Source organism: Chlamydotis macqueenii, chromosome 19 (genome assembly GCF_036417535.1).
Source record: "Chlamydotis macqueenii isolate bChlMac1 chromosome 19, bChlMac1.mat, whole genome shotgun sequence".
Lineage (NCBI taxonomy): Eukaryota > Metazoa > Chordata > Aves > Otidiformes > Otididae > Chlamydotis > Chlamydotis macqueenii.
Window position 1 is genome coordinate 814,451 of NC_141574.1, and position 22,501 is coordinate 836,951.

Consider the following 22,501-nt stretch of genomic DNA (forward strand, 5'->3'; position numbering starts at 1 on the left):
GCGAGACCCGGCCTCCCCGCGCGCCGCGCCTGCGCACTGCCCCGCCGCCATTACCGGCGGGAAGCGGCTCGGCGGCGGTTGCGTTGGCTGTCGTTGCCGCGGCGCGGGGAGGGAGTGGTGGCCGCCGCCTCCCTCCCTCCCTCCCTCCGTTGTCCGCTCGCTACTCGCGGGGACTTGGCGTAAAGGGACCCCCGCGCTGCGTGAGGCGGGCGGAGAGCCTGCCGAGGCCCGGTCAGCCATGGCGGCGGCGGGGCCGGCTCTCGTGGAGTCCCTCGTCCCCGGGCGGGGAGCAGCCCAGCGCCGCGACAGGCGGCAGGCCCGGCGGCTGCTGTAATAGAGGGTTTCCCGCTCGCTGGCGCGGCGCAGCCCCCGCCGGTGTCCCCGGCGGCCCGGCGAGTGCTTCCTGCCCTGGCACAGCCGCCCCGCCCGGCCTTGCCCCCAGGCTCCTGCCGGCTGCCGAGCTGCCTCCTCTCTTACTGGCAGGACCGGCGTAGCTGATTCACCTCTTCAAAGGGCTAGGAGCGGCTCCCCGCGCCTCTCTCCTCTCATGGCTCTTAGAGGCTGCGCCCGAGCACTTTCATCTCAACCCTGTTCTCTACTGGGATCGTCGGCTCATCTCAGCCCCGGGGCCGAAGCTCTCCATTGTCTCCTAACACAGACAGACACTGCTAGGTTCCGCTGTGCTGTTCAAACAAGTAAACAGAGGTGAATCTGTGCTTTATACCAAGTTTTAGACAAATGCTGCAGATGCTCAGCTGATGATGAAGTTTCAGACTAGGCAAACATTAGCTAGCAGCTACAGCAATGCAGGATTGGAGCTGCTGTCTGCCGAGGCTGAACCAGGATGAGAAATGAAAAATCTGTGTTGGGGCAAGGCTACTGCTTAGTTGCAATAGCACAAAGTTGGAATTAATGAGGACTTTCGTTTTCACTGTACTGTTAAATACTTGTGACATTTCCCCCTACAGCCATTTTCATCCTTAAAATGAAGCCTGTACGTGATTTCTGTGTCCCAAGGAATCTTTGGGGTGGATACATGGTAGAAAAGTGTGGCTTGTCGTTGCTGGCGCGCTGGCTGGGGCACGGGGGCTTGTTTGTGGTGTCAGGACAGCTCTGGGCAGGTCCCTGGGAGGAGGCTTTGGGAGATGGCCGTAGTTATTCTAGGGAGCCCAGGAGTTTGCACAGCAGACTGGTGTGAAAGAGGAAAAAGATGCAGGGGTGTGGCTGCAGCAATCTGAGAAGCCGCCATGCCTTGGGAAAAGTTCCGCGCTGACCTTTATGGGCGATCGTTGTTAATTTCTGTGTTAATAACACTGTAGCACCCGGGAGGGGAGGAGGTCGGCCTCTCTCCAAGTAATCCAGCCCGGTTGCATGGAAAGGCATGGGGTCGCAGGACTCAGCCTTTTGCAGGTGCTTCTCCTTCCTGTGCAGCGTGGCATGGCGTTCCCGTCTGCTGCAAACCAGAGGGCACTCGCTGCCTCTGGGTGCTGGGGTGGCCCCTGGGACGCTGCTGTACCTGCACTTTTTCAGGATTTGGTTCTGTGTTGTGTGCAGCGGAGAGGAAACTTCTTGGTTTGTCACTGGACCTGTCTTTGTGGTGACAGAGGTGGCCCTGGATTTCCCCAGGGAACAACTTAGGCTGCTTTTTTATCTTTTGGAAACTCGGAGGCAAAGTCAGAGGGAAGAAAGCAGCCAGGGAGAGATGGCTGATGCAAGGGTGCTTTGGTAGCAGAGAACAGCAGAGCAAGGAGAAGTGAGGCTGTAAACCAGGGTAGTTCCTGGTGGTAACCAGTGGGAGCGGCAGCAGCGTAGGGAAGCATCGCTCCCCTCACAGTCTGCACACCTGAGGAAACCTGAGCTGCCCTTTAATCTAGCCATAAGAGACTCCTCCCAAATTAGCCTCCTTCCTGTTTCCAGTAACCAAGCCTTTCATTCTGCAGTGCCTTCTCCATTCCTGTGAACGTGCCTGGCTGTAAGCAGCACGCTCTACGCTGTGTAACGATGCAGGAAATCTGTTGCAGACACCTTAACAGCAGGACAGCAGGGGAGTTTTCTTGGCCTAACTAACCAGGCTGGCTGGAGTTAAACCTGCTCAGGTGTTTGTTTACACGTGTATGCGGCGTGCAGTTAGTACATCAGCGAGTGCAAATGAGTAACTTGGAAAAATCACAGGGTCAGGTTTGAGGAGGATTGTCCTTCCTAAATTACTCATTTGTGTAAGAATTTTCCTGTGAAAAGTTCCTGCTTTGCCTCAATTTTTTTTTTCAGACGACTGAGAAAGTAATACTAAATACCTGCTTAAAGACCACGAATTGCTCCACACATGAAGCAGAAAAAATACAACAGTGCTAAGACTTTGTCCCTTTAATATCTTTAATCTGAGGCTCTCAGTTTGTCTGTGAAGAATTCTGCCAACTGCCGGCCACTCTTGACTGTTACAGTTGGGCAGTTCAGGCGGTGATGGTGCCCGATTGTACAGCGTGGAGAGTTTGTCCGAGGTCACAAAGCCTGCGTCGGACACTCACGGTGACCGCAAGCTCCTGGGACAAAACCGGTATCCTGCTCTGTGTGCAGTGCGCAGCTCAGCTCTTAAAGCAAAGTCCATAAGCTTTACTACAGTGAAAATAAAACTATATTCTATTGAGTAATAATAAAACTATACTGATGTCAAAGAAAACAAACACTGCTCACAGAATGATTAACTGCTTCCATGTCTGACAAGCCACGTTCTTACAGAAACACTTGATGTCTCTCAATTTTTCCTGAGTGGGAAACAGCTTTCTAGCCGGCTAGCTCAATTTTCATGATGATTTAAAAAGCAAACAAATGTTCCCAGCAAGAAAAATTGGCACCAGACAAAGTAAAAGGACTACTGAAAACGAGAAGAGAACAGGTCGGGTATGTCAGCATCCTCAAGGCCAATTTATTCTTCTTTGTTGTAAATTACAGGGACACCCATTAACATCTCAGCCAGGGCTGGAAAATGAGGCCAGCTGAGGTGCATTTGCTGAATTTCTTTGCAGGGCGTTTGAGCCGGTCCTCAGGAGTGCTACAGCAGGTTGTGCTACAGGCTTGTGCGAGCCGGGTTTCATCTGTAACTGCTCTCTTCTGTTGCTTTTGCAGCAGCAAGGGGTGCGTCGGCGCGCCAAGTGCTGCAGTGGTTCTGGCGTCCCGCTGCACAGCCAGGCAGAGCCTCCGCTCCCCAGAGCAGGCAGAGGCTGTGCGGGGCCAGGGGCTGGGGCGCTCCTGAGCGCCGTGCCTGCCTCTGTGCGGGATGTCGCAGAGCAGCACTGCTGTGTTTGCACTGCAGCTGATGGAGGGAGTAGCAGTAATTTTTCCCTCTTTCAGGAACTCTGTGAGACCAGGAGTTAAAACTGAGGACGGGCCTGGCTGGAGGGAGAGCAGAGGAGAATCAGCCCTGGAGAACAAGATCCAGTGCAGCCTTCGAAGGACAGGGTACACAGAGCTGGCAGTGGCCTCTCCTCCCCTTCCCCTGAGCATCTCTTCACGTGAGTAATTCAACAGACAGCAGGATTCAGCAGCGCAGAGGCTCTTTGATCGCTGCTGCACAGACTTGGCTGTGGGTTCTGGGCAAATGCAGAAATTCCTTCCCCTGTTTGCACTGCAGGGCCCTTGGGCCTCTCCTTTGGCTCCGAGCCGCTGGTCCCGTGCTGCCTCTGGCCCAGGCTCAGTCACGCCTGTTCACGGGCAGTGGGTGGGTCACGCACTGCGCAGAGCTGTTCTGTGCACCCTCTTTGCATGTGCCACCGCTGCGAGGAGCTGGGGAGCAACCAGTAAGCACGGGAACTTCACAGAAAGCAAATCAGGGCAAAGAGACTGGAGCCCAGAATGGGTGAGGCAGGGCACCCACTGCCTCCCCCTCTGGCATCTTGTATCTTAAGTAGCCTCAGGAAGCAGAGCTGATAAGGCAGAGCTTAAAAAAAACTCACTCCCAGTCAGGCCCATCCCTGATCCACCTTGTCTGGACCCAGCCGTTTCCTTTACCTGTGTCTTCATGGGCCGAGGAGCGGGTCAGGCTGAGCAGCTCTTCTGCACTTTATGTTCTGAGCACCTGGATCTCCTGGGCACACCTCATTCCCTACGTACGCTAACTGGGGGAGAAGCAGTGGAACAGATATTTCTAGTTTTTCTGAAGGACAGTGTGCTATGAGAAAGAAAAAAAAAAAAAAGAAAATACAATTTAATAGTTCAGTGAAATTTTCTTGAACGTAGAGTTACTCATCGCTATTTACGACACATCATTTGAATATCCCTAAAGATGCAGTCATCAGACTTTTTTTTTTTTTTTTTTACTGCTTTGAAGAACAAACCCATACTTGCTTTAACAAGTCACATCACAAGAGATGTTATTCTGCTCTCTCCGCCCAACAACCCTGGGATTTCTTTTCATTTGCGAGCTGGTTAAACATAGCAGCAGTCAAGTGAAGAAACCAGTGTTCCAAGACACATAGGATTCACATCAGCTTTAGCAGCGGGAAGGGACCCTGGCTTTGAAATGAAGGGTCAGCACTTCTCATTGCTACAGGAGCTTGGCTTCAGTTTTCAGTTCTGTGACACCGAGCGACTGATCACACTGCTGAGGCTCAGGTGTTCTCTGCCCACCGTTCCCATACAGACAGGCCTGGGGGAGGACAGGAAAGGAAAGAGCATTTGACAGTGGCTGAAGTGCCCACCTTGCGGTAAGAGTTCAGTCCTGTGGCAGGATGTAAGGGACAATTCCAGCCCAGCTGGTGCTGCGGGTGCCTGTGTAGCTGTGGCAGCAGCTGACCTGTGCCAGCGTGCGGTCACTGTCACGGATGGCTCCAAGCCCGTCTGGGGTCAGGCAGCTGCAGCAAAGAACAGGAAGCTCGTCTCTCGTGCTGCAGCGCACGGGCAGCCGGGGCAGCCCTTTCCCTTAGTGCCGGTGCATTTTCTGTAGCCAGCTGCTGGCAGCCCAGAGGAGGCTGATCCTAGAGCGCTGTTGCCATTCCGAGGTACCCAACTCCTCAGGAGATTGGCTCCGTGGTGCAGCATCCCACCAGCCCGGGGAAGGGGCTTTTGATGTTAATGTTTGTGCACGTTCCTGTGCAGTTTGTCAGTGTCAGTTAAAGGCTCCAGTTAAGGGAATTACATGTTTAGTATGAAACTTGTGGGGTATCAAAAATATTAATATTGTGAAGACCTGTTACTCCCAGTCCGGTACTTGGAAATATTTATGGCAGTCAGAGAGACAGCTTAGAATGCAGGAATTAGCCACTCACCTGTGAGTAACAGCTTCCTTTCTCTGCTTCCTTGTACAGGTTTGCCCTACTTCACTCTAGAACAGAATTTATCCCCCAGCATCAAGAAAGTTCTTTGCTTATTTTTTTCCTTTGTAAAATATTTCAGCAGCTGGGGAGGAATTTTGAAGCTATTTCCTAAGACAGAACTGCTTGCTCCAAGGGTGCAATTTTTTCCCTAAATAGTTTTTCCAGCTGCATAAAGACGTAACTAAAATAAAATCCTTTCTCTTTTTATTCCATCACTGTGGCTACAGTCTATTTTGTGATCTGGAGTAGGAGGGAAGCTCAGCTGTCCAAAAGAGGAACCTCAGGTTTTTTTCAGCAGCAGTGATTGAGGATGTGGTGTTCAGGAAACATCTCCTGCGTGGCTCCCCGCTCCAGCCAGTGCTGCTAGTTCTGATTTAGGAGTAATGAACACTTCCTCTAAGGTAGAGAAAGCGTGCTCCTGAAATGTATCAGTTCAGAGACTGCAGCTCTTCCGGTTGCGCAGTCCCTCGTGGCAGCGGGAGCGCAGCAGCGAGTCACCTGCTCCGCGTGCCCGCGCGCCTGCCTGCCTGATTTCGACGGAGCAGGCCTAATGGTACAGCCAGCACGCAGGAACAAGGAGATGTCGCAGAAGTCGTCAATGCAGTCACGCTTTAATGTGTTTTTACGATTCACAAAGCCAGAATATAAGTACTTATACATTTTTAATAGGAAAGTAATATATTCCCCTAAAAGAAAAATAGATTTGATTAACCATTTGTCATAAAAGTTGCCTGACAGTTGAAACTTCAAGCTTCTAAGCTAGAAAAGCTGAAATAGACAAATTATACTGAAATGTTCTTTAAAGACCAAGCAGCTGTTTTATTAAAATATTAAATTTACACTTTAAAAAGAAATACTCTTAGTATTCAATTACGATAATCTTATTGAAGTGACATGAAATTCATGACAGTGGGCTTTATTCTGTCCAAATTCTGTCCTCGGTTATCCACAGGCAATCGGTTTTGCCATTATTTAGAACTGCGCAAGATCACACACACACAGAGAAGCAGCGTTCTGGAAAGACAAATCCGAGACACTGGGTTTCCACTCAGTTCTAGTTTTCCCCAGGGAAAGTGGGTTTTCAGTCTGGGACTGCGGCTGGATCCAGCGCCTGCTGTGCCGAGGCCCTTGGGTCAGACCCAAAGGGTGCACCCAAATCTCACTGGCACAAGAAACAGAAAAAGGATTTCAGAATACACCACCTTCGTCCCGCAGCACACGTGAATGACCTTCAAACAACTTGAAGCAGGTTGAATTTACATTTTACTTCAAAAAAAAGGGAAAGTACATACATGAGGGGAAAACGGGTGAACAACAATTATCTGAAACCAGGTTTCTACCATTTTACCTACAGTTACCACTGCGTGTGCGTCGGCAGCGCTCTTGCCAGCTGTCGCGCGCCTGCTGACAATGTGAACAGGGTTGCGGGTCAAGGAAACATTTTCCAAGTTGAGCCCAGATGGGAATAGTAAGATATCATACACAGTGTAAGTTTATAGTACACAGCATTTTTTAAATGACATAACGCAACAGCAGGAAGGAGTAGTAGTAGTTAACAGTTACTAACACTAGAATAATCAAATTTGTATGTTATACATATACAGCAACTAACTGCTTTACAAAAAAAGCAAAATAATACAATATATTGTCACATGTATTTACAGTGTAGTAAATATACTTTTCTGTCAAATTTTACACAAAAACTATTTACAGGTGAATATAGGGCATTAAAAAAAAATGGTGGGACCAACACTGAAAGTGACTTTCTGTGGTAAGTTTGTTGCATAACAGTAAGACGTGCTTCATTACGTTTGGAAAAAATTAACCCTAGAATGAAACAGAGAAAGCCCTAAAACCTACAACTCGGTTAGGAACAGAGCACCGGAACGCGGCCAGCTGCTCAGCCCACAATACTTACTGGAAATGTTTCCTGTTGGCGGAAACCTCATGCACGTTAAAGCAGAAACATTGGCATCGTTAACAGGTAGGTTATGCGCTATTCAAATACTACTGAGTTATCTTTTAAGACAGGGAAAATACAAACACAAACAAAATGTTAATCGTCTTTACAGTACTTAACTGTTGTTAGTGCGTAATGGAGAGCGTGTTCTAAACCAGGGGTGTCAAACGTAACAGTCCCCATGACGTAGTTACATGGTCCACGTGTTAAAATCGGATTTTTCTGAATCTAAGTTTTCATTTCAGAGTACAGAGACTCCACGGCCGCAGCAGCCCACGCAGCGGTGGCCACCTGGCAGGCTGCAGGCTGCCCCAAACAGCGAGCGTTGGACCGTAAGCAGGAACTACCTGCTGATCCCTGCGAGCGTGCAGGAGCGGTGCGAGGAGGAGAGAACAGACTGGGAACCAAGAGTGGTGCTCAGAGGAATGGGGCGGAGCAGGACGGAGAGTATTCAGAACAGAAGAGAACAAACACAGGGGATGTAGCAAAGGTAACAAAAAGGCAAACGAACAGCGAGGGCCGTTAGAGGGGCAGGCAGAGCGACGGCTGGGACAGTAAGGCACTGCACACCTCAGCGGGCGTTCAGCCCTGGAGAAAGGCCAGGTTTTCCCCCTTGCTCTCAGCACAAGCTTCCCGGCGCGGGTGCTGGGAGGCAACGTTCCTGTGTATCGGGGCGCACGTGACCTCGGACTAAACCTTGGCCATGGACTCCCACTGCACCCAAACTCAGCCCCCATTACCTAATGCGTCTGACACCCCCACGCTAAGAAAGTTCAGGTCCTCTCACTGAACCATGCACTGGAAACATGAAACGACCCCCTCTCCTTCCAGGAAACAATCAATTTTCTTGACTTAACTTTATGAAGATAGCAGGTTTTTTTCAGCTGGAACTGAGAGCCTGGAGTAGCTCCAGTCCTCACACGAAAGGTAATTTTATATGTATTTCAAAGTGCATTCATTAGAATTTAGGGACACCTTTTTTTTTTAATATAGGCAATGCAAAATATTGAAAAAGTTGCTCTCCAATGCACCCAGTCCAAGCAAAACTGATTTGGTGGTTCGCCTGGAATTATTATTTCTCTTTAAAGAAAATCTGCTTTAGGAGAATCAACTGAAAGCTGCATTTTTCTAACAGCGAGATACCTTCACGAGATATTATTTTTTTCTCCTACCTACAAATCTTCGGGCTTCTACAATTCATTGTCTCCAGCAAAATGGAAGGGGCTGGGATCAGCTCGGCTCAGGACAGCCCGGCGCAGAGCGGCAGGGTGGGAGGTGGCTGGCAGCGGTCTGACGCGTGAGATGAGATCGGGTTTTGCAGCAGTGACTCCAGGGTTCTGCAAGCGCAGCAGCCCGGGACGCGGCGGGAGTCACCGCCCCGTTCCCACCTGCAGTCCCACCTCGCTGCCCCCTCCACAGCTCTGTGTGGGATCAGTAACCACCCTTCTACTGCGGCTCCGGCACGACCGAGAATTAAAAAATGTGGTTAATTGCACCAGTCTTCGTATTTTCTGACATGCCTATTTCAAGACTGCTAATTCTAAGTTTTCCTCTTGTTTTGGCAAACTATTTGCATATTAAGTGTGTGTCCATAGTTTTTCCAGGACTGTAAACAAATTAAAGAAATTAAATTGTTATTTTATGAATCAATACAATAAAGGTATTTTTATTTACAGAAATGTTACATTGTTACTGTGTGGATACATGAATTATGTGCTATATCGATAAAATCTGAACACTTAGTTGTACCATTCTCTAATAATTTAGCTGTGGAGTTTGATTTACGGAAAGCCACTAACAAAATTGCACTAGAGGATTTTGTTTTATATAGTGGATATACTATTTTTTTCCCTTTGAAGCCACTTACAGATTGTTAATTTTAACATACACCACGGATCTGAAACTGGGAAGTTTAGCTGTTCTTCAGCAGGAGACACGCCTGGCCCTCCCGTGAGCCCCCACACAGCCCCTTTTGTCAGCCTTCCTGCTCGCCTCCCAGACGCAGCCTCTGCAGGCTCCCAGTCCGCGCAGGCAGCGGCCGCAGCGCCCGGCGCTGCCCCTCACACGTCATCAGATAGCAGCATGTCCTGACAGCCACCCACCGCTGAGGCACGGCCGCAGCTGGCAAGTCTTTCACAGTGACAGCAATTTTGGTTCTGTGTGAGCCCCAGGGACGAACCCTTTCAAACTAAAACCCCTTGGGCGTTCTGCAGGATGGGTCTGACTGCAGGCGTCTGTCCTGACAGCGGGAATTGCACCGCAAACGTTCAAGCGTAGCCTGGATTCGACACAGTGTCAGTTATTTTTAAATTCATGTACCTTAAGCAAACATTACTGTTTTGAAACCGCTGCTCGGGCAGCACAAAAGCAGCTTGGCCAAACACCATCTCCCAGAGCTGGAAGTTAATTCATTAACTCTTCCCCTCCATCCTCACTGGTTATCCTGCCAGGAATTTCTCGAAGGTGCCTATTGCCGGGAAGGGCAGAACTAAAGCATTTGCTAAACAGAAGAAGGAAGCAATCAATTTTCAGCACTGCTACAACGACAGCGTAATAGTCAGTTCCCGATGGTTTTCTCTCCACTATGCAACCTTTTTAGTGCAGTTAAAGTACAGCAAAACTTGCTTTGGAAAAAAGCCAGTTTGTCCAGTCTGGTTCATACACAGCTATGGCCTGGGGAATGAGAGAGACTCATGCAGCCTCCTCGTCCTCTCAAATTTATTGCTAATTACTAGAAATTCAATCTAACCTCCCACTTCTGGGCAAGCTCATTGTACTGCGGCCATTGTAAGTTTCTTTTAAGCATGGTAAAAAAAAGTCCACAGCTAAAAGTCTTAACAAGTTGGAATTAAAACCAGGATTATAGTAACTTCCCCAGCTCCTAAAGCCGCTACCTTGAGAAGTGTGCAAACAGGATTAAGGATTAACACTTTCCCTTAGAGAAGAGACAAACAAGGCAGGTAACAGAAGCAAGGTAGAACTGTCTACGGGCAATGGCTTTCGTATTCGGACGAGAGACGGTTCTGCAGCGTTCAAGAACTCCACACCTCCCTCGGCTACCAAGTCCGTCAGGATCTACACGAGCGGTTCTGAAACACTGGCTTAAATCAAAAACAGAAGGAAAGAAACAAAGGCAGTAAAATTCAGGCAATGTCTCAAGAGTTGATCATCTGGCAACACGGCTGACAGGATGGGGACTTTAAAAATTAAGTGCAGCATCACAACCAGCGGAGGGCCCTTCGCAAGAGCCCTGCGTGTGTCAGTCAGTGTCAAAATAAAAAAAAAAAAAGCAAGGAAAAGGAAAAGGAAATAGTCACACGATCTTTTTGATGCTGTGACGTTTGAAACTGCCAGCGCTGCGCTGCTTTTGCACCTGGCTGGCGGAGCCGTGGCGCATCCTCCCGCTGTTGGCGTGTCCGGCGGTGGGCGAGAGCTCCACGTTCTCCTTGTCGATCCCTGGGGAAACACAAGGGCCGCGGTCACCCCCGCCGCCGTCCCGTCCCGGCCCCCCCCGCCGCCCCCAGGGGGCGCCCTCCGGCAGCACCCGGCCCCGGGGCGGGCGGCGGGGGGGCCGGGCCGGGGGGGGGGGCAGGTCGGCCGCCGCTCGGTGCCCCAGCGCAGTGGGGCAGGGGGGAGGAGGAGGAGGGTACGCTGGGGTCCCCCGCCCGCCGCGAGGCCGGGTGCGGATCGGGGCCCTGCCCTGCGCAAACACCGCTCAGCACCGTTGTGGCCACAGACCTGAACGGGCCCCGTGCCGGCCGCTCTGTACCTCAGCCCGGCCCAGGACACCACTTCAGCCCACCGTCACACCCGCTCACTGTCCCTGGGGTCCCACCAGCGACAAACCCGAGACAGCCGTCTCACCGCAGCGCTGCAGTATGAAGAGCTGTACGGCCCCGGGCTCGGCGGAGCCTGGACTCGGACCAGGCAATGCATCTCCCACGCTGCAGTGCCGTGCCTGCTCACACAGATCTACGCGCTCACCTACACGCAGCTTATCACAGCTCAACACGACTCGTGCAAATAATCTTTTTTCTCCCCCTCTAAAGCCGCAGATTGAATTTGCTGTTAGTTTAGTCTGCCTCCGACAACAAAAGACAAAACACTTTGCCCTGCAGGCACTGGCCGATCTGTTTCAATCCATGCTACCTTCCTACAACCGCTCAGAGTTCACCTTGTCAGCTCTTAAAACAGAAACAGGAATTTTATTTGATACAGGAAATAAACGTTCACACCGCGGATGAAGGGTTCCCCTGCATCCACAGAGCATTCGTACCAGCATCCGCGCCCACGGAGAACGCCGAGGGCTTCCAGGCCACAAAGCCCTTCCTGGCTCTGCTTTGGAGAAGACTCAGCGAATGAAAGTTTGGCTCCAGTCTCTCTGGCTTTCGCACTCTCTAGGAGGAAGAACTGACACCGTCAACCTGAGGGCTTCTTCCAGCCAAAAAATCAATGGCTGCTACGAAACAGGGGGACAGCGGAGCGAGGAAGGTTCCTTTCTGAACCTACAGAATCCTGCCGCAACAGCAGACGCCAATTCTTGTACCAGAGAAGATCCGTGTGTATTCAAGTACCTACAATTCCCCTCAGCGCTGAATCCTGGCTCACAAATAAAGATCAGTAAAAGCACGTAACGTATAAATCCACGTTTGCAGGGCTTTGCCACTGCCAGGAGGAATGAAAGGCTTGGCTGGCTCGCTTTGCAGGCAGCAGAAACAGAACTGATGCTGGTATTCACTTCAGTTCAGTGCCAAAGTGTGGACATCAGTCGCAATGACTTAAAAATTGCAAAAAAAAAAAAAATATTTGGCAAATTCCAAGTTAAAAAAAAAAAACCAAAAAAAAACCCCAAACCAAACCCAACAATTAACTTTTAACAAGGACAACTAAAGCAAGAGTTTTCTAAGCAGGGAAACACACAGAGAACAGGCGAGTCTGGAAATCTGTACGAGAGCTGCTGTTGTGCAAGTTCAGCTCCACCAAAGGCAGGAGGCGGCAGAAGGGGTGCACGGGGAGGGTGGCACCAGACAGCTTTATACCCAAGCGCACAGACTTTTCTGGGAAGCTTTGGATGCTCCCTGCAGGACAAGGTAACTCTGTTATGTTTTGCTAAAAGAGTCACACCAAACAGACCTCCGAAGTGAACTGCTTTAGCGTGAACTTCACACTGACATGAGGACAGCACACGAAAGCCTTGGGTTACGAGCCGTTCCCCGACAGCACTGGACGCAGTCAGTGACTTGAAGACATGAAAGCTGAGACCTCTGTTTAATGCAGACATGCTTCCCATCAATTATTACTTTTATGCTGACGCTCCAATGAGTTAATCATCCCTGTAGCAGTATCTCAGTGTGGCTGTCACAGCATTTCTACAACAAACCGAGTACGTTTGATGTGTGTTGAGCAACACTCCCCACTTACGGGACACGTGCAGCACTGGGATGAACAGCAGGGAGGGTGTTTCTATGTGAGAGGCTCAAAGTACAATCGGCAGCAAAACCCAGGATGTCTGACAGCGAATAAGGTCAGAACAAAGCCCCATTGCTATAAACAACATCTCCCACAGTTACGTCCCATTCCTATATGAAACCGGCTCTCATTGGCTTTAGCAAGAACAAGGAACACACTCCACACCGCACACACGCGTGGGGACAATTTCCCAGCTCCAGGCAGAAGCTGGCTGCAGGCTCCATCATCCTTCCTCTCCTTGTGTGGGCGTGAGCTTACAAAAACCACAAACTACCATGAGAATGAGAAGCAATCCACAGGTGTGAGCAAAAAAAAACCAACCAAGGAAACCGGCTCAAGGAAATGGGCAAGACGAGATGATGGGAAAATACTACTTAGATGAAACACTAAGCACAAGGCTTTCATAAAGTATCCATCACTTAGGGCTGTTTCACACTGGCTCGAAACACCTACAAAGGCTCATTGAAAAAATGAGCCATTAGTAATCTCCTGGCCTTCACATCAGTCTTTGAAAATTTAATTTCCAAGCAAACCACGCAGAGTGTCACAAATGCATTACCACAGACTCACTAGCGTCCCAAGTGCACCAGTTCCTAACTCTGCTCTTGATGGGCTCTGGGAGATGGGCTCTTCACCAGCGCTTGATAAAAGCCTTCTCTGCAGAACGCCTGGAAGAACTTTCTGACAGCTGGATTAACTCCTTCCTCTTAGCCAACAAAGGAAGGAGTAGTAGGAAGTGAGACCTCAGGAAGGACGGCATTTACATAGCAAAGTGCTTTTGTCGCTAGTAGACGGCCTAATCCTGCACCATCGCTTCATCCATGCGAAGAGAACGGCTGGGAGCTGGCACCAATGCTGCACTCTGAACGGGAGGATGCTGCCCATACCGTACGTACCTTCAGGCAAGGTCTGTGTTTTGCCCTTTAATTCCATCCTCCCCCTGTTGTCACAGACAATTCTCAGCTGTACGATCAATAAGAAAGTTTCTATCAAACCACTTTCTTTTTCCATAATCTTGCTTGTTATCTGTACCTGCAGCCTCTTAGGAGTTTGTATACAGAAATATTTCTACTTACAGAATTAATGGCATGATAATGTAATATAGCGGCTGCACTCTACACTCCTACCACATAACGGACACTGGAAGACGTTAAGTCAAACAGCTGTCTCTAAAACTGGAAAACATGCTTCACACTTTCTCTCCTCACTTGGGACAACATTATTTAATGTAATAAATCATCCTGAATTGGCAGGAAACTGGAAAGCAATCCTGGTTTGAGTATATTTAGACTGACAGGCATCTTGAAATATCATTCTAGAACACAGCATCAGGATTTCAAGAAGGTGAACTCCCCAAATGTAAACAATTTACCTTGGCTTCCCATACTGGAAAAAAACAAGTTGTGATCACTTTTCACTGCATGAACTGAAAAAAGAAACCACTATTCCCAAATTATCCAAACACAGAGCACTGTCTCACCTCTGCCACACCTCCGCACGAGCCTCACCTCTGCATACCGAATGAAAAACACGCACAGCCTCTGTGAGCAAACTGGTAATGTGGAACACCAGATCTCCTGAACAGAGCTAAGCACAGCTAAGTGGAGCTTATTTCAGGGCTAGCAGAAACCAGTAACAACAGGAGTGAAAAAACCCAAAGCACCTCTGTAAATATTACACCTACATACCAGTGGTTTGTAGCCTTCCGTCAAGGCTAGAAACAAAGCAGAAATAAAAGGCTGACTGACTTCAGTGTTCAGAACTGCAATCGTTAAACCATCATTTGAGAAATACCACACAGCATAATTTTTATTACATAGAAGAGAAAAGAATTTCCTCAGTATGAGAGACACTAACCCAAAATCACTTCAGGAAAAGTCTTGGTGCAGATTTCTTTGACATAAATGCTGTTTTCTTCCTATATTTAACTTCCCCCAGCTTATGCCTCATCTGCTATACTGAGTAAGTTTTACTCTCTTTTTTTCGGTTTTTTTTTTTTTTCCCCTCAAAACCTCTGCTGTTAAATTTACCGCTGCATCTCCCAGTAATTCCCCTCTCCCCATGCCAGAAGGAATTTAGCGTTTTTATCCGCTTACTGCCTTTCATGACTGCTCTTTTCTTGCACACCTTCATTTTACCATCGGCGTATTCCTGGCAGTACAGCAGTCTGAACCGACCCAGTATCCACATTTAGCTACAGGAACACTTCCTTTCTTCTAGGCAGAGTACGGCCTTGTGTGACGCTGTCTACAGATGCGCTGCCCTTAAGTCATGTAGTCAGCGGAAACCGAGTCAGCCCAGACACTCTTCCACGCCACAGTTCTGGATTATTTTTCCTACTGTGTGCTACCTTGCAGTGCCCAGACAGGTGTTATTCTCCTTGCAAAATGTCACGATTATCTCTTTCTATCTATTAATTTTCCAGGCCCCACTGCTGCACGTGTTCCACATTAAGATGCAGCTGTTACTCGCTCCGATGCACTTCATGCTCTCTCACGTACAGTGACCTGGAAGATAGCTTTTGTGCTGGGCAGAACGCAGCACCTGAAATACCAATGTAATGGCTTAGCAAACAGTTTAATATTCCTTTGACTGAGGGATGCAGTGATGTCTGATACATAAAGACATCCGAAGAGACGAGACTGAGCGTTTGGCTACAAAAGCAGTAAACTCAACGCGTTTCCCTTACCTGCGTAGTACCAGAACAGGTACTGACCTGGGGAGTGCTGGGAAGTGGCGAGCGAGGTCATGGAGTTGGAAAGGTTCAGGTTAGCCGTGATGCTCAGCTGGCTCTGCACTGCGGGAGGATACGGAGACGTGGGCGTCAGGAGAGATTCTTCACTGGTTTCCTCATCAATTCCAGGCAAATACGTGTCAATCAAGGCATCAAGAAACTTCACTATGAGCTCAGCATAGTCTGGGATTTGCGTTTGCTGCGGGTGATGGGAGGTGAGGGGGAAGAAAGGAAAAAAGATCAGTTCTTGTCTTTCCGCTTTTGTGTCAATATGAGCTTTGCCCCAGAACTCCCTCTAGCATCACACTGGTCTTGCTGGAAAATTCAAAAAAGCATTTGATGTGAGTATCTGTAAAGACTGATTTGTGGTCTTTTCCAGATTCACCCAAATGCACACACTGAAGACCACCCGCAGGTGTAATTTCAGTCGCACGTGGAAGCACGAACCCAGAAAAGAAGGGCCGTCTGGTCCACGAGGTGCACCCACCGTTACCGAGAGCGCTGCCTGTGCCCCCAGGCCCACCACCACAGCCCTGCCTGCCCGGCCCACCCCACTCTGTTACAGCGACCGGAGGGAGCCAAGGGCAGCACAGACGGCCAGCGCTCCATTATTTGTTCTGCTGTGACACGAAGTTTATCCTCATGGGATTATCGCTCTTATCAGTTTCATCCCATACACTGTAAGCTGCACCTAACGAGCGAAGGGCTTTCTGAACGCCAGCGTCCAGCCGAGCCCCTCGGCGAGCCGGGGAGCCGTAAGAAGGCACGTTTACACACCTGACTGCTTTCACCCAGCTTTGGGAATGTGACCGTACCAGGTCCACCAGAATATCTGATTCAGTCTCAAAAACTGCTTTAGCTATAGAAGGCAGCCTTATATTACAAACTTGCTCATACAAATTCTGTGACTTGTCATTTATCTGCATCCTTCCTGGAGCACCAACGTACTTCATACAGAAAATAACTGAGCAAAACACTACTGAATTTATATACAGCTCTTACCTTAGAAAATGGGCCAGCAAACCTCCACAACCCATTAAATCCAAAACCTACAGCAACAAATCAAATGTTATCACAAAACCACAGTTCTCAGCTGATAAAAACTAGAACGCACACATAGTACATCACTTGGGTTTACTGAGGCATGAAAACGAAACAGTTTCATTTGGAGTTGCATACAATTAAGGTATTTTAATTTGTATATGAGATACTTAAGTTGAAAAAAACCCAAAATCTCAGAACTGTCATAAAATAAATTTTTGATATTTTAAAACTTCAATTTAGCATGTGCACACACATCTCATTTTAAAAATGACATCAACATTTTTCTCAACTCTCATCTTTTTCCTACGGATCTTCCATAGGAAGATTTTTGATTAAGTACCACAAAAAAAAATTTAGGTTTTAAGAGTTCAAGTGTTACATCGTTTCTACTTCCTTACACTGGTTACTGGAAACAATACTGAGTTTCAACTACTTTTTGCTCAGTAGATGGTGTAATACTTTTAATACTCAGTGCATAACTGCAGCAAGCAGTTTTAATATTCCTGTCAGTAGGGTTTGTTTTTAATAAGCAAACTCTTAATTTTGCTAGCATATATGAAGTTGGAGAGGCGCCACACAGGACTGGCTGACTATTCTATCAAGGCTGCAATAATCCCGAAACATTTTCGGTAGTAAGTCTAACTTAAAATACAACAGTTTTTATAAAAATGGAAAAATATTTACTCTGTAGGTAAGACGTCTGGTACTGGGGTGGAGACTCTTCATGGTAGACAACACTCTGAACAATCCCGTGAATTGGATTCAACAAATTTGGATCCTGGCACAGCGATAAAAGGGTATTGATCTTGGAATCCAATAAATTATGCCTGAAGAAGAGAGAAGCGGCTTATTTTTTGTTCATTAAATGAAACAAAACTGCAGTTCCGAACTGCCTTTAGCAAACAGCAGTTAAGTTGGGATTTTCGAAATCTCTGAATCTGGAAGTACAAAACCATTCCTGTGTATGTTCAGTGAGGACTCTCACGTTGAGTAATCCTTCCAAAAAATTGTACTAACAGTATAACCTATTAAAGCATTTACCTAGCCCTTCAAATTGCAAATATCTTAATTATTTTCAATCAAAAAAACATTCACTGGATCTGTGTACATGTCAGAGCTGTAATTCCAAAGCAGTTTTTTTAAACTCGCGGGGGTACTGTCTCATTTCAGCTCCCTTGCAGAACTTCTGCGTGTTTTGGGTTTTTTTTCAATACAAGTCCCAGTTACCTACAATTGTGGTTTCAATAACTCACAGAACTTGTATTCATTTTGACTTTATCAAGCTAGAAGAAGGTAGCATTATTTTAAAATCATGCTCAGGTCAGTTTTAAAAGTCTATTCATCTTAATTTCTGATAGCTGGGTTTCCCTTGCACGTATTGACTCCAGCGAATACTACTTCCAAAGGATATCTAATGGAATACATCCAAGAGCATCCTGAGCTATGCTTCGTGTCAGTTTTGATATGCACTCGGGGTACTGATTACAAAATCGGAGTCTGACTGGGGTGAAAATAATATTTGAGAGATGGTACATACTGACTTGTACAGAAAGGTGCCTGGACGGACTAAAATGTAACTTGATTCTTTGCAGTACCAGACTGGCGATAAAATAACGCTCAGTCACTCAACGAGAGCAACGGCAGCAATGACGCTGAAAGCTTTTGGATGGAACCAATGGCTGTACAGGCAGCTCCCTAGCAACGGCGGCCAGGGCTCTCCCACGCTCTGCCAGGCCCCCGACGCTGCAGAGTGCTTTGGAGGACACCTGCAGCAGGGCCGTCTGAGGATGCTATTCCAGTAAGAACTTCACATTCATTTAACACAGGGGAAAAGGAGGATTCTCAAATTGCTATGGACATCTGTCTCAACAAGCCACAGACAGAGCGCAGCTAGTAACCTACGGATGGCTTAGTGTCTCACACATGCTCGTCCTGGTCCAGAGACCTTCCACAGGAAGGGCCCGGTGCAGAGTCCCCACAAACTGAGTTTCAGGTACTTACACAACAGGAAAGACCTTTGGGAAGACAACACTGGCTTCTGCTAAATACTCGTACAGAATCCGCTGGTCAAACTCATCCGTAGTGTACTTCACTAACGTTGCCTGTCATAATGCAAAGGATTACATTAGCATGCTTCTGATTTAATTTAAGTAGTTACAGGCTTTTGTTGTTGTTGTAGCTTAAGGCTTTAAGGTTTCTGAATAGCAGAACACAGCATTACAAAAGATTAATTTATGTCCTCTTTGGACATGGAATCAAGTTATGTTATGTGTATGTGGGAAACAAAAAAAAAAAAAAAACCAGCTGGTAATGGCTTCCATTTTGGCAAAAATGTAGCTAGTCAGTCTTTCACAAAAGTGAGCAAGTAAGTTTTTCTGAATTACAGCAGGAATGTAACTATACTGGCACCTCTGAGGAAAGCCCTATCATACTGTACCTGTATTACTAGTTAACCATTTTAAAACTTAATTTTGCTGGCATTCTAACAATTTTCACTTCTTAACTTTTTAAGTATAATATATTAATATCCTTTTATTATGTAAAATTAGTTTGTGATAAAAAATCTGCCAGGAAAAAGGCGCAATTGTTGGACAAGTTCTACAGAACAATACAGAATAATGAAAATTCAGTATTTGCTCTCAAAGAGCATTAAATAGATTCCTAACAACAATTCCTAGAAAGTTGGAAGAACGGCAGCAAAAGAACAGACTTGCACACCACAGTGATTCTGATCCATATGAATCTGAAACACTGCAAGGAACATGTATGCTGCTTTGGAAGACAAACGAGTATCAGAAAATAACAGACAACAGACAGAAAGAAAGCTTACAAGAACTGTAAGCAGCAGTGCTTGAATTTTTGGGTCAGTCAGAACTTCTTCATCTAGGAGGACATTTGACTCAGAAACAGAGACTTTTCGAAGATGCGGGTGTTGCTGCGGTGATATTCTCTGGGTTTCTGCCAGATAAAAAAGAGCAACTCATCCAAAGCAAAACAAACCCAAACCAAAATAGAACTAGCTCTTGCACAAGTCCAGTCATATGCAAACTGCAGAGTTCACCAGCCTTTTCATAAAGTACCAAAGCAACAGCTATGCTGTGGTGCTAGCAGCGCTAGCCCATTTCATGGGATGTGTTACCAAATGGCAAACGATAACCCCAATTTCCTGCTCACTGAAATACAGGCCCAGGGGTGGTCAGTACCCTGCTCAGGGTCAGGCAGCAGACTGGCGTCAGATACCACAGCAGAACCCTGGTCTTGCATTGCAATTGGGGGTGGGGGCACAGGAAGCAGATGTGGCAGAAGATGAAGAGAGGCATTCTAGGCATCAGGTCACGTTCCATCTCCTGGAGGAATTTGCAGCTAGGGCTTCTTAACTTATAAAAAGCCAAATTTTATTTATTTAATTTCACTCCTGTATGCAATACTTTATAGCTGTCCTTTACCCTGCAACTGCAAACTGAGCAACTCCAGTTCAAGCCTCAGTTGCCAGTGATATGGAAGACTGTACTCTCCAGAAGCCACTGTTAAGAAGGATATTTCTCCCTTACCTTGTAGTAACCTAGGCAAATAAACATTGAATTTAGAAATAATCCTTTGTATATATATACAAAGCATTTATAACTAGTATTATTCTGAAAATGTTAGTCCTGTTTCTCACCCATTTCATAATCATTTTCGGCTACTCTCCTCATTTTGGGAGGCGTTGTGATTCCAGATTCCATGTCTTGCCTTTTAGGAGCCTTTGTGTCCGATATCAAATGGTCAAAACTTTTCCTTGTACCTAAAAACAATTTATCAGGCAATTAAAAACATTAAACCCAAATCCATATTCTAACTGTTTCTGATTTTCTGGCCAAGCTACTCTCCTATCTATGATGTACTGATAGGAATCTGGGGACATTTTCACCATTTTCAGGGATGGTAGAGAAAATACGATCACACCATGCCGCTCTCCATCACAGTTTCCAAAATGCTTCACAATACGTATGAGGAAAGCATGCAATTTATTCAAATATGTAAGCTGTGGGCATGCTATGGTCTCCTGGTCAACACATCACACTGAATAAACATGCCAAGATGTGATTACTGAAAAGGAAGCAGTAATAGGGTTGTAATGAAAGAAACGCCCCTCTTCTTGCAGATATACCACAGAATGTAAAAGGGTAACCGCAAGTCACGCAAAGCAACTCATCTTGTTTCTCTGATATTAAGATTTCGCTTGTAAACACGATGCACTGAGAAGCCATGAATAAAAATCAGATTGCTTCCAAAACATCCGAAATGTTTTGGGACCATCTCTTCTAGCATAAGATACTCAACAGAGTAGCTAAGCTAAGGTACTCAGCTTCTTGGTTCTACTGAAAGGGGGCTGATGGCACAAAACTGGCACTATGACTCTACAGCATCTGGAATATCTTTTTTTCTTTCTTTCTTTTTTTCCTCCTCCACTTCAACACACACATTTTCAAGTGTCACTCTTGCTTCCCCCCCTTCATGACGAAAAGAACTGAGTTAGTCCTCTTTAACTGTACAGGGCTCTCTAATTTGTACTTTGTAGCAACTACATATATCCCTCTGAATCAGGAATACACATTTAAAGTCAGAATAAATACAAGTATAATTTTTCTCCAGTAACACTTCCTGAGGTATTGTGTAGACGAATTAGTAAGTTAGTTATCTTAATAACCTAGAAGTTTTTTAGTGTTCGCTTGTGAAGGCTGCCCCATATCCAAACTCATGGATTTTCGTGTTCGAGGACTTATCTGTCCCACTGTCGGGTAACTGGCAGCCAGATGTCTGTCTGACCCCTTTGGTGATGACCATGGTTGATTTTCCTTTAGTGTCCTGAAAGTGCAGAGAAATTACATTCAGAAAATCTTTAAAACTGTGCACATTAAGGCGTAACTGTTTCAACTAGCCAAACTATCCTTTATTAAATCCATCTCTCCTAACAGGTTAATCTCCCCAAAAATACACATTAAGAAACAGTAATTACTTTGCTTGCAAAAATGTCTGAGCTAGTGATAACTAACAATCTGATATGAATGTAATGAGCAAGAGATAAAAAAATAAAGCAATGAAAAGAACACAAGCAAATCAGCCTATGAGGCAAGATGGAAGCTATTCAATAATCTGCTACTCCATACTGGTCGCTAAGAAGAGAGATACTGAGCAAAGCGCTCCCTATTAAGAGAAACCGCCTCTCCATGTCACTTCTAGGTTGATTTCTTAGCTTCTCTCTGTGGCTGCTTACAGACAGGCTATAAGGTGTCAAGATTTTCCAGTGACATGGACCAAGTGAATGCTCAGTACATGCCTTGAAGCTCTTAAAAGGACAAAAGTTTCTTCTAAAATATAAACAAAAAATAAGGTGAAATTAGGTCTTGTAGAAAGAGGTTAGCAAAGAGTTTGAGAACCTCCAAAGCAGCTAAGCTCTGAATCAGCTTTACGGATCCCAAAATGAAATCTACAGAAACATGATACCCAAATTTCTCTGTGACTCTTGATCATAGCTGTATGAATGTGGGGTTCGGTTTTCAATATACCACAGGTTACCTTTAGATAACTTACTGAATTAAATAGACACTGAAATTTGGATAACTTATCTAAAAGTTAGACAACCAACCTATAGCTAGTGTCACTGTGATGTATGGGGTATGTATCCATAGGAACATTTTCCATTGACACGTCTGTCAACAAGAGAGACTTCCTATGTTTTAGGCTGCAGCGACTTCGAACTTCCTCAGATACTGTCAGCAAAGCTAAAAATTCAAAGAAAGCTAACATAAGTTTTCCACAGTAGGAATATATTGAAGAACATAAGCAATATTCTATCAATTCATATTTTTTACTTAGTATAAAGACGACCATTGAGATATAATTACACCTTATGAAATATATACAGATTAAAGGTAGGTAATTTTAAAAGAATTCTATTCCCCATCCAGCTACAATTACGTGATTTAAATATTTGCCCTCACA

The 22,501-nt window shown here is 46.5% G+C and overlaps 1 protein-coding gene and 1 long non-coding RNA gene across 9 annotated transcripts in view; one reads left to right on the top strand and one right to left on the bottom strand.

Moving 5' to 3' along the window:
* Positions 1–79: 79 nt before the first annotated feature.
* Positions 80–8,948, top strand: LOC147598301 (uncharacterized). Of its 6 annotated transcripts, none has more exons than XR_015260648.1 (4): positions 80–2,898; positions 3,349–3,509; positions 3,629–3,794; positions 5,537–8,948. It is a non-coding gene; the product is annotated as an uncharacterized LOC147598301 (long non-coding RNA). The 6 variants fall into 6 exon arrangements; XR_015260647.1 differs by adding an exon at positions 2,950–3,058 and having other exon boundaries at positions 80–2,554; positions 3,629–8,948; XR_015260649.1 differs by having other exon boundaries at positions 80–705; positions 2,269–2,898; positions 3,629–8,948.
* The window catches only part of NF1 (neurofibromin 1), a 97,120-nt gene continuing 80,520 nt past the window's right edge, over positions 5,902–22,501 (bottom strand). For 2 of the 3 annotated variants that reach the window (XM_086763018.1, XM_086763017.1), the window contains 9 exons: positions 22,146–22,281; positions 21,207–21,364; positions 20,178–20,300; positions 19,347–19,474; positions 18,518–18,618; positions 17,201–17,343; positions 16,475–16,521; positions 15,455–15,671; positions 6,554–10,725 (listed from right to left, as the gene is read on the bottom strand). In XM_086763018.1, the coding sequence (XP_086619144.1) occupies positions 10,583–10,725; positions 15,455–15,671; positions 16,475–16,521; positions 17,201–17,343; positions 18,518–18,618; positions 19,347–19,474; positions 20,178–20,300; positions 21,207–21,364; positions 22,146–22,281 (1,196 nt within the window). In that variant the 3' untranslated portion in view covers positions 6,554–10,582. Of the gene's footprint in view, positions 6,472–6,553; positions 10,726–15,454; positions 15,672–16,474; positions 16,522–17,200; positions 17,344–18,517; positions 18,619–19,346; positions 19,475–20,177; positions 20,301–21,206; positions 21,365–22,145; positions 22,282–22,501 lie in introns of those variants that run through there. The other variant, XM_086763019.1, reaches the window with a different exon arrangement.